This window comes from Ceraceosorus guamensis (assembly GCF_003144195.1).
Source record: "Ceraceosorus guamensis strain MCA 4658 unplaced genomic scaffold IE81scaffold_159, whole genome shotgun sequence".
Lineage (NCBI taxonomy): Eukaryota > Fungi > Basidiomycota > Exobasidiomycetes > Ceraceosorales > Ceraceosoraceae > Ceraceosorus > Ceraceosorus guamensis.
In genome coordinates, this window is record NW_020290154.1 from 12,047 (window position 1) to 23,107 (window position 11,061).

Below are 11,061 nucleotides of genomic sequence, written 5' to 3' on the forward strand. Positions count from 1 at the left end.
GCCGAGTTGGAGCGCGTGCTCAATCGAGAGCCTGATTGGATGAGACTGTAGATTCACGATTTCTTGGTTGCTGCTGCGTGCGCTACGTACAAGCTGAGCAAAAGTTATCGAGGGTCTCCTGCAAGCCGGACTCAACCTCAGCTCAACCTTGCCGCCTGCAAGATGATCGATTCTTGAAAGCGCTTGTACTCACGACTACTACTGCTGCTGAGCATCATCGTGGAGTTGTGAGTGCAGCAAGCAGCCCGCAAGCCTCAAAGCCTGCATGCGTTTCCCGGGAGGAAGCGCAAGGCGCAGCAAGGAAAGCGATTCAGATCCTTGATGGATCGGGATCAAATCTGCCTACTACCACCACCACCACTACTGCAGCTCCGACTTGCTGCCCGCGAGCGCTGGAAAGCAAGCGTGCGCGTCTCTCGACGCATGGGTGAGTGAGTGAGCCTGCATGCTCCCCGCGTATGCGCGCCTGCAATCAGGAGCGAGGAACGTTCGCGGCACACTCACGACTTCACATCCGATTCGTTGTGCACATTCAGACTCAGGACTGCGGGAGTCGTAGATCGGCTTCACCCGACTGATTTTTCGCAGCATCTCGTGCAGCAAGCAGAGCGGAGGACAAGCCTTCGTGTGTGCATGCAACACGCAGACACGCAGACCCCGCGCGCGTCTCGGGGAGGTGCAGGGCGCAGAAAGCGGGCCAACACGCGTCCCAGATTCGTGATTGAGTGTTGGAGATGCTCACACTTCGGAACTCAGGACTTGGGCGATGCATCTCGACCGTGAACAATCGCGAGCGCTACCGTTCCCATCATGGTCTCATCACGGAAATATGGTATCCGGGGCCACTTCTGGACGCTCGAGTCCCTTCGAGACGTTTGCTTCGAGATCGCGGATCAAGTGCTTGAACCAGGCCCCCTTGTGGTGCCGCTGCCCGTTGAGGCCGCCTCGCCTCCCCGATACACGGTAGGACCGCGCCCTTGCAGGCGAGGTGTGGCGGAAGACGAGTCAAGCCACACGTCTTCCAAGCAACGTGCTCCAAGTCTCTGCTTTTCGCGCAAGAAAAGAGCCTCTGCGTCGCCATCACGCTTTGCGCAAAGAGCCTCTGCGTCGCCGTCGCGCTTCTCATCATTTCGACATGGGATTCGATGAGACCTTGTCGCGTGGTAAGGTCCCCTGCTGCAAGTCCTTGGGCAGCCAAGGAAGCTCGGGGAGGTCTGCAGCGCTCGCGAATGCAAAGGTCCACCTTCACTCGTGACTGGCTACTACTCGTCTTGCGACTCGGGATGAGTATCGTGCAAGGAGGACTGACCGCCACGCAAGGTATAAAAACGCGAGCCCAGCTTAGCACTTCGCTTCTGGTATCCTCTTCCTAATCCTCTCCTAACATCTCACCCATCCTCCGCTCCCCTCCGCTCACTTTTTCTATCTGCGCAATGAAGCTCTTTTCTCTCACGACGTCAGTCGGCGTTGCTCTGGCTCTACTTGGCACCGCCTCGGAGGTCATCAGCACTCCCCTCTTTATCCCAACGCGCCAACAACAGGTGGATGGAGCTGCACGAATCATCAGCTCCAATCCTCTCTTGGTGAAGCACTGCAAGGCCTATCTCAAAGCAAACAAGTACCAGGACAAACTTACGACGGTGACCACGACCGCAACGGTCACCGCAACATCCACGCCTGCCGCTACCACTCTTACCGCGACAGAGACGGCAACCACAACGACTACGACAACCGTGTCTGTCACCCCCAGCCTCTTCTATCCCAACAATGCACCGCCAGGCGAGACCTACGCCGCTCGTCGTCGCGATCTCGAACCTCGAGGCGCAAAGTACGTCGTGCCCGTGCCCGCACCCCTCAAACCATGGGCCAGCATCATCTTCGACGCCTGCGTCAAAGCCGTCTATCCGCCACCCCGGCCCACGAGCACTGTGACATCTACCGTGACAGGTGAGTAGTTCCGAGGCGGAGGGAGACTCTTGCACGTCACGTCATGCTCACTCGGACGCTGCTGGTGCTTTAGTCTCGACGACTCTGGCTGCTGCAACCGTCACGACGACGACCACAACGACGTCGACCCAGACGGCGACTACGACGACGGTCGTAGGAGGCCTGCAGTCCGCATCCCCTCCTCCGCCTGCCAAAGCGGGAGATGTCGTCAGCTATTTCCGCGTGGAGGGCACTGATCGCACCATTTACGAAGGCTACGTGAGCACCAGCGGCAAAGATATCACCACACCAAGCGGAGGCACCCACAGATGCGACGGCACCAACAACAATGCCAACAGCTTTCCAAGCGGAACGTTCACTACGCTCATCAACGATGCTCCTCTCGACTTCGACGGAAGTTATTCTAATCAATTTTCAGACTTCTTCATCACCTCGATAGGTGGTCTGGCTCAAACTGGCAGCAAGTTTTGGGTGAGCACGAGAGCGCGCATGACCAGCGAGGAAGACACGCTAACCTTCTATCGCAATGCATTATCGCACCTAGGGCGTTCTCCGCAATGGCGTCTTCACCAATGCAGGTGGCTGTCAGGAGCAGGTTTATCCCAACGCCAATGATGAAGCAATGTGGCTGTGAGTAAACTTTGCTCGTCACTGCAAGACGCTTGCCCCATGCTGATGACTTGGTTCATCATCACGTCACCCTTTTAATCAGCTACGACGCTTTCCAGAGCAACAAGGCGCTTCTGAGAGCCTCGTTGGTGTCAAGCTCTGCACTCTTCACCGCCGGGCAGGGCTTTGTCGATGTCCAAGTGGATCAGAGAAGTCCAAATGGTGGCAGTTCGTCACCCGCCGGATCGGCTACCATTGGCGGTGTGACAACGAACGGCGACGGACGCGCTTCCATTCCCGTTCCTTCCACGCCCGGTTACTACGCCTTCAAAGCTACTCGCGGAAATGACGGCAGGTCAAACTCTGTGCTCATCTACGTCGTCGGAGCTACCGCTTGAGGATATAGCAGGCATTTTCACAGCCCCCTGACTCCAAGCTTCTTCCCCCCGTAGCGGCCCGCGAACACCCACGACGGTTCTTTCCTCTCCTTTCTTCCTTTGTGCAAATCTGCTCGCCGAGCGCAGTACCTCCTGCGCAATCTTGGTCACATGTAGCTCCGAGCGCGAAAATGCAGCCGACTCAATCAAATCGTCACCTTTGTTTCAGATGCAACCCTTGTGCAAGAAGTGTGTGTGCACCGCGCACGCAGCGCACCGGATCGTCTCTACGAACGGTTGAGAGAGCGGACTCACAGGGCACAATAGCATGAAGCATGGTATCACGAATGGCAACTCGTGACCACCACCTGCTCTGACTTGCACCTTCCGGTTGAGCTGCGCGACATGGCCAGGGCACCTTGGAGGCTCAACAGATGAGCGCAGGGTAGGGCGCCGCGGGCGGCGCGGGTAAGGCGAGGAGCGCGTTGGCGTTGACCATGCTCACGGCTGAGATGAAGTAGACGGCGCGTCGCACATCGTAATTTGTACTGCGACGCGCAATCCCTCTGTGTTTCATGGTGACACTCGACTAGTGAAGGGATAAAAAGCCAAGCATTGGTGCAGAAGAGGATTCTTGCGCGCAAATATCACTCGCACAATAGCCCACCAAGAACAGAACCCAAAGATCATTCGAAGCTTGCAGACAGCGCACTCCGACAATCATGTTTTTGCTTCGCTCGTCGGTCCTCATCATCAGCATCATGGCTCTCTTTATGCCAGCAGCACGCGCCCGACAAGGTGAGCCATGATAGCCGAGCAGTGAGCCACAGCAAGCGTCCGACTGACACTCAGCAAGCGCGTTTGCTTTCTTACATTTGCGTCATTCGCTTTGTCCGACGGCCAAGTCCTCGTGTCGCACCCGGAAGGCATGTCCTTCGAGAATATGCACAAAATCTTTGACGATCAGTGCAGCAACGTCTTCAAGGCCGATGGCATGAGCTTCTACGTGGACTACGATGAAAAGATCACCGTCGCCTGTACCAAGTGAGTCGCGGCTGATCACGTGATCTTGAGCCGCTCGCTGATCGTTGCGTTCCGGACTGCAACATAACAGATCAAACGTCGACCTACTGCCACAGGTGTTTCAAGAACTTGGACCGGCGTGGCGCAGCGCTACGGCCGATGAGCCTCGCCGCTGAGCGATCACTGCAAGCACGGAATGGGCCGAGAGGGCCTCGACTGCGCCTCGTTGCTCCCATGATGCCACAGCGGATAGAGCTCGTGCAATAATTGTGAAATTTGATGTTGACGTAGCATCAACATCCTCGCGATTTGTGCTTGGCGTTGTTGTTTTGGAGTGAGCAATCTTTCTTGCTTGCCTTTGATCAAATTCGCGCTAAACAAAACCGTCCTTGTCTGCATCAAGGATGCAATTAAAAGTGTGAGGGTCGAAGGAGAGGCTTGCAAGCCACACAGTTGTTGATGGTATAAAACATTGACTCCCGCGTGAGGACGCTGGCTGCCCTCCGTACATTTTGTGTACGCGCGCGCGCGTATGATCACTTACCAGGCCATGATGAATTAGGACCCACTCCGCGGGCCAGTCAGCGATGTTGGGATGAATGTTCGCATGGGCACGATGGGCTGAGCAACGTCTATCCCCTTCATCCCAGACGCACGTCGCGACCTCCACCATCACTCCCACAATCCTCGCGTCGCCTTATTCGAACGACTGCAAGCATCATGAAGCTGCTATACCTCGCTTGGTCTCACTTCATACTCATGGCATGCTTGATGAGTAGCACCATGGCGGTTACCAATCCTGTGTGGCACAGTGAGTGAGCTTGCTCTTAGCGTCACGTTCGAGCGACGACATTGAAGGACGAGCGCGCACTCCACCAGATCTCATCGCGTATCCCGCGCGCTCCACTGCCGATGCGCTTCGCCCTCTGTGGGAGAAAGGCTGTCAGCAGGTCGGCGGTGCTCGATCCGATCTCCAGACTCGCGATCTGACCGGCTACAAGGTCTACTGCTACACGGCGTGAGTGCGAGCGAAGAGAGATCGAGCGCTGCTATCTCGACTCATTGCGAACGCTCACACACCGGTTGAGATGCTACGGCACAGTACTGGAAGCGATAAGACTCTCACTTGTGCTCTCAAGCTTGGTTGGCTGGCGAAGGAGTAGATCTGAAACTTCACTAGCACTATGATCTCAATGAGCACCTGCCGTGCGAGTGAGGTGAAGTGCAAGTGCCCGGAAAGAGGGCCGGAGCGGCGTTGGAGCGCGGCGATCCAGACGGGCCGTCCTGCGCCACATATCGCCATCATTCATTGCTCTTCTTTCCTCTGCTGATCACCTTGATTGTTCACAGCGCTCGTTCCTGTCATGCAATCGATCCAATTCTGCTCGTTGACGCGACGGCCCGTTGGGCGCAAAGATGCTCTTCTCCGGCGTGGGCTGGAGAGAAATATCAAGAAGCTACCTGGTCAGTCAAGATCTCGATAGATTTTCCACGCTCACGCACCGGCTCACGAATGCTGCGTCGTGGTCATCGATGCTCCGTTTTGGATGCTATCAGCAGCTCCAGGGTTGATGTGATATCAGTGTGTGCGATTGCGTTGTTTCGCCACTGGTCCTCCTGCTCGCTCGCCTTGTTTAAAAAGATCCAATTCGCTCTCGAACTCCTTTCCCTATCACCCACGCCTCTGACTGCAGCTCGCGAAGCGACAAAACCACAACGAAACCATATCTGGACCACACTCGTCTGAAGATGAACCTTACCCTCAAGCTACTCGCAAGCGGCCTTGCCCTTGCCGCCTTCCTCGTCGGTCCAGCGCTCGCAACCGCTGATCACAGTGAGTTCTTCTGGTGTATCGCGACGCATTGATGCACAATCTCGCTAAACTTGATGCTCCTCAGAGCTTGTGGGCTACCCGCACGGTCCTCAATGGACCAAAGATGCGCTCTTTGCCGAGTGGGTCAAGAGCTGCAACGGGTACTTCAAGTGCCTAGACTACAAGCTTACTGGCAACGAGTTTGACGGATACGTCGTCCGTTGCGGAACGTGAGTATACGAGGCGAAAAGGAGAGAGTGGTGGGTGCGCAATGCGTGCACCCGGCAATAGACTCGTTTGCTCACCTCTGTGCGTGACTACCTCTTTTTGATTGGTCTGCCCCGACTGCTACAGCGGGTTGGGTAATGGCGACTCGGACTGCGCCTCTGCAGCTGCGGCCTGGCTCGGTCCACCATGGGAGACTGCGCCAATCAGCTCGTGACCGAGTCTTAGAGTGCGAGCCCCAATCGCAGTGCAAGGACCGGACCTAGCCTCGCTCTTGTGCAAGCCTACCGTCGTCATCGCGATCCGACGTTTTTTTTTTTTTTTTTTTTTTTTCCCGAAATGTGCGAGATGAAAGATGTTCTTCTTGTGCTCTTCTTGCTTCTTCTGCGAGTGAGAGAGGGCCGTCTCTCTGCTTTGTTTGCGCGCGCATGATGCACCGCAGACGCGGACACGGCGTGAGCGGCGCAAGACGTGTCCTTCATCAGAGCAGTCGTGTGGCGCCAAGAGCTTGTCCCTGAGAATAGCACGCCCAGCCAGCGGAGGGCAATGTGAAGGCGTGAGAATGGCGACTGGCGTGAACACGGACGCGATGCGTCCAGCGCGAATCACACGAGAACGTCGTCGCAGTGATGCAAAAAGGCGCAAAAGAGGGCGCGGTCGAATGAGGTGGGGTTGCTTAACCGATGCGGCAAAAGAGATCTTCCGGAAGTGTCTTGCTGCTGCTGCAAATGAGCTGCTCCGCGGATCGTGGCAGTCAAACAATCAAAGCAGCTATTTCGGCTTGACAGCTTGCAAACACTTTTCCGCGATTTGTGAGGGCTGTGCTCAGAGCCTGGCGTGGCGTGGCGTGAAGCTAGGCTCGTCTGCGTTGAGGAGTGCATTCAGTCGGACTGCGGCTGCTGAAAGAGACGCGCACAACAGCCAGCCAGCTTGTGCCAGTACTATAGAGGGGGAATCGCACGAGGGCCTCGTGGATCTCTTTCTCTCTCTCGCCGCCCTGCTTCGCCTGCCTGCATGCCTGCCTCTCTGGGATTTCGCTCTTCCCAAAGCCAAAAGGGGGAGATCTGCTCCCGCTTGACAAATCCCCCCAACCAAAAAGGGCCTGCCTGCCTGCCTGCCTGCCCCCTTTTTGCAACCGCTCTCCGCGCGCAAGCAAACCATGCTGTTGCTTCGTTCTGCAATCACCACGATGGCGTTCTGGGCAGTGCTGTCGCCCGCAGCTCGAGCAGTGCTAGCACCTACAGTCTACCGTGAGTGTTTCTTGCCCCTCGGAGTCGAGTCGAGCACGTCTCCTGTCCCGCGCGCCCCAATCAGCTTCTCCACCCTTCTCGACGAGGAGTTGATGAGATAGACCTCGCGCTTTTGCGCCCTTCTTCTTCTTTCCCGCCCGCCCGCACGTCCCGCCCCGCCCCGCCACTTTGGCACCTTCCCGGGATAGAGGTGCTCAGCGCGCCAGACATGTCTCTCGACGAGCAAGCCAACAGGTGGGACGAAGAGTGCAAAAAGCAGATCGACGATGAAGCTCACGTCTGGACGTACTACAAGAAATTCGTGCAGAATCAAGCCGTTTGGTGTATCTGCGGGAGCACCGCGTGAGTCCCCTTCTCCCCCCAAAAGTCGTTGTTGCCGCCCTGGCCCCCGCCGTCGTCGTACGAGTTTCTTTGAGGGCTGAAAGCTTTCCCCAATCGTCTGCGGATGTTCTACCCATCGTTCCACCTCTCTCTCTCTCTCCCTCTCTCTCGAGACTTCCTGCGCTCCTTGCTTCGTACCGCCCTCCCATGCGTTCGAGAGCAGACCGAACAGCAACGTGGACAAGGGCCAAGCGACGATCGACGCTCTGCGCGCACAGTATCTCAGCTGGACCTTCCAAAAAGCTCCCATATCCTGATGCCTTTCTCGTTCCCAAATTGGCGTTCAAGGAAGCCGGCCTGGCCGCCTTCGCACGATGCACCTTCCATTCGCCCACCCCTTCATTCATCGCGAGCCTTGACCACCGACATGCCAGACAAGAGACAAACGCTACACATCCAATGCTGTTTTGCCAGAATTTTTCCTATGATTTTCGTCGTCGTGCGTGGGCGTTGGAAAAGCCAGCCTGGACCAGGTCGATCATTTTAATCACGGAACAAGGTTGAGCCGGTCAGGTCGAAAAGGGTCACGCATGCATGGAGGCATGCATTTCCGGCGAGAGCGTGTCCTTTCTGCTCGCTCCAATGCCTTGAACATGATATTCTCTAGAGCGCAGCAAGATTCCGAGTCGATGCAGTCCGTCGCGTCCAAAGTCCCTGTATTTTTCCGTGCACGCACGAGCGAAGTGCTCCTAAATGTCTCCAGAAATCTGTCGGGAAGAGCGCTTCATTCGAATCAATCTTTGCCCCTCATCGACTCGCTCATTTCGGACCCTGCACCCTCCACCGCTCGCCTCGTGTGTGGGCAAACTCACCTGCAAAATCTGGCCCGTAATGTAGGAAGCGAGTGGACTGGCGAGGAAGAGCAGCGGGCCGGCAGCTTCTTGCGTCGTGCCTGGTCTCTTGAGCACATTACCGTGCAGCAGCGCTTTGGCAAAAGCTCTTTCTGTCGGCACACCTACGGGAATGACGCTTCCATCCGGCAACTTGTGCGTCTCGCCATCCTTGTCCGAATCGCCAATCAAGCGCGTCTGCACGAAACCGTACGCCACCGCATTCACCCGTATGCCGTACCTGCCCAATTCGCGCGCGCTGGATTTCGTCAAGCCTATGAGAGCCGCTTTGCCCGCGCTGTAGTTGGCGCCGTACGCCAAACCTTGTATGCCCGCCATGGAGGAGATGTTGGTGATGCTCCTATTCTCCCCCGCATACTTTTTGTCCAGCATGTGGGGCAGGGCAGCGCGGGTGAGTCGAAAGGGAGCGGTGGAGTGAACAGCCATGACGGATTCCCATGCCGAGTCGGAGAGATCTTTGAGCGGAGCTTGAATGGTGAAACCTGCTCCGTTGATGATGTGGTTGATCTTGCCGTACTTGGAGATTGCGAAAGCTACCAACTCGTCCGGAACTTCGGCCGAGGTGATGTCCCTCCCCGCAAACGCTTCCGCTGATCCGCCATTCGCCCGTATTTCGCCCACCACGCCGTCTGCTACGGATGCGTCGATGTCGAACACCTGTGCGGCACGAAGGAGACGCGCGAGAGGCAATGTGTGAGCATTGAGGATTGAAATGGCGATGGACTGGGCACCGGACCTGCCTCGGGCCCGTGCCAGGTCGTCGACTCACAACGATGGAAGCACCGTGCGCTGCAAAGGTCAGAGCGGTAGTCTTGCCGATACCGCGCCCAGCTCTGGCAGAGATGTGGAACGGCAAAGGTCGAATGAGCTGTGGCGTGGCATGCCTCGGAATGACTTGGAGAGATCGTGAAGCTGCATGTATGCGCCCGCTTAAACCCCCACCCCCCCCCCCCCCCTCTGCTGTCCTCGTTTCGCGTGCGCTCTGCGAAAGTGCATTGCCCTGCCAGACTCCACCCTGCCCAGCGACCTTGCTCCCACTCAAGGCTGCTTTGAAGTCGTGGCAAAGCTCTGACGTGTTCTGGCACATAGGCCCACTCACCCGGTGATGATGGCCACCTCACCCTTGAGCAGTGGTCCGCCGGTGAGATGAGCACCGAGCTGCTCCACCCTTCCTCTGGCAGCTGAGGCGGACATTGTAGCGCTGTGTAGTCCGCTGCTTGGAAGCTGAGGGGGTGTTGGTGGTGCGGGCGATGGTGCGGTAGGGATGGAGACAAGAGAGCAGCGATGGGGCGGGGGTGCGGGGAAGATGTGCTTGAGCTAGGCGAGAGGCGAGAGGCATGCCGGAGCATAGCAGTCACGAGTCACGAGTCACGAGTCACGAGTCACGAGTCCACCTCTTGTGACTCAATTGAATGTGAATTCAAAGAGGCTTTGCTGAGCCTTGAGTTGCTGCCGTATATGCGTGGATGCGCGCGCGCACAATTGCCCGGCTATGCGAAAGGCTTTCTTGTAGCCGGGCCGGCGCAGCGCTGATTCACCGCGTGGGCGCTATATATATACAGCTTGGATTTCTTGATTGATACATGCGCCATATGCATGCATGCGCTTTCGCGCGCTCTTTCGATGTGGCTCACGTGACCCATCTTTTCAAATTCTCCGCGACGCCGGTTGAATTCAAAAAGATTGGAGAAATCAAGAATTCTTCTGGTGGTCTGTATGGAACGTGGATCAGGACACACAGAGAGAGAGAGAGACACAGAGTCGATCTAGGTGGAGCTGTGCTTTGGAGCTTGTTGTAGAGGGTTGCCGCCAAGCGCATTCACGATACGATTCAAGATTCCTCGACCTCTTCATCTCCTCGACCACGCGTGCCAGCCGTGGCAGAAGCCCGGCAAGCCGCGGGCCGGCCGCGCGGATCACTCATGCCGTCGTGGCGTACGCTGATCGCGCTGTGTGATGTAGCGCTGCAGATGAATCTCCCACGCGCGGACCACCTCTTAGTTGTTGCTTGCTTGCTTGCATGCTTGCTTGCATGCAGCATGTGCGCCTGCCCTGCCTGCCTCTCGATCGGTGCATGTATGGCTGACTGTGCTGACGCAAGACTCATCAGTCGTGACTGCTGACTGCGCATGGATGGATGATGAGGCTGTGGAAGATTCAGATTCACGATTCACGATTCACGATTATGTATTATTCAGGATTACATACGCAGCGGTGATGCTGATCGTGCGGTGTTGCGCTGCATGGGGAGCCTTGCACACGGCGTCGGGCAGCCGGCAGCAGCATCGCTCTCGCTCGCTCTGATCAGCCCGCTCACCAAGGCGATGACAAACGATGGGCTGCTTTCCTAACCTCACCCTCCTACACAAACCCCCATAAGCAGCGCGCAACCAATCTGAATCGCTACACTCACCGCGACTGCTCTCCATCCCACTCGCGACTCGCGACTCGCGACTGCACAGATCGGTCGTCTCGCTCTCACGCATCTTCCAGCTTCCATCTGCCCATCTGCCCATCTCCCCACCGCCCTTTACTCACCCCCCCCCCCCCCCCCCCCCTCCCCCCGGCAAGCATGGCGCAAGCAC

The 11,061-nt window shown here is 57.0% G+C and overlaps 5 protein-coding genes across 5 annotated transcripts; 4 read left to right on the forward strand and 1 right to left on the reverse strand.

Annotated features, from left to right (window-relative positions):
• The first annotated feature begins 1,339 nt into the window (after positions 1 to 1,339).
• IE81DRAFT_369446 (hypothetical protein) lies at positions 1,340 to 3,102 on the forward strand. The gene is made up of 4 exons (XM_025517240.1): positions 1,340 to 1,947; positions 2,021 to 2,418; positions 2,492 to 2,577; positions 2,660 to 3,102. The coding sequence occupies exons 1-4, from the start codon at positions 1,434 to 1,436 to the stop codon at positions 2,952 to 2,954; spliced, it is 1,293 nt and encodes a 430-aa protein (XP_025366136.1). The 5' UTR covers positions 1,340 to 1,433; the 3' UTR covers positions 2,955 to 3,102.
• A 1,289-nt stretch (positions 3,103 to 4,391) lies between these two features.
• Positions 4,392 to 5,119, forward strand: IE81DRAFT_369447 (hypothetical protein; the record flags this gene model as incomplete). Its single annotated transcript, XM_025517241.1, has 3 exons — positions 4,392 to 4,767; positions 4,836 to 4,974; positions 5,059 to 5,119. Exons 1-3 carry the CDS (start codon positions 4,677 to 4,679, stop codon positions 5,117 to 5,119), a joined length of 291 nt encoding a protein of 96 aa, XP_025366137.1. The 5' UTR covers positions 4,392 to 4,676.
• Positions 5,120 to 6,352: 1,233 nt separating this feature from the next.
• On the forward strand, positions 6,353 to 7,374 carry IE81DRAFT_326988 (hypothetical protein). Its single transcript, XM_025514970.1, has one exon. It carries the CDS (start codon positions 6,557 to 6,559, stop codon positions 7,070 to 7,072), a length of 516 nt encoding a protein of 171 aa, XP_025366138.1. The 5' UTR covers positions 6,353 to 6,556; the 3' UTR covers positions 7,073 to 7,374.
• Positions 7,184 to 7,590, forward strand: IE81DRAFT_350591 (hypothetical protein; the record flags this gene model as incomplete). Its single annotated transcript, XM_025516572.1, has 2 exons — positions 7,184 to 7,244; positions 7,433 to 7,590. 2 exons carry the CDS (start codon positions 7,184 to 7,186, stop codon positions 7,588 to 7,590), a joined length of 219 nt encoding a protein of 72 aa, XP_025366139.1.
• Positions 7,591 to 8,314: 724 nt separating this feature from the next.
• Positions 8,315 to 9,670, reverse strand: IE81DRAFT_350592 (NAD(P)-binding protein; the record flags this gene model as incomplete). Its single annotated transcript, XM_025516573.1, has 4 exons — positions 8,315 to 8,332; positions 8,438 to 9,133; positions 9,246 to 9,309; positions 9,576 to 9,670. The coding sequence occupies 4 exons, from the start codon at positions 9,668 to 9,670 to the stop codon at positions 8,315 to 8,317; spliced, it is 873 nt and encodes a 290-aa protein (XP_025366140.1).
• Positions 9,671 to 11,061: the final 1,391 nt, after the last annotated feature.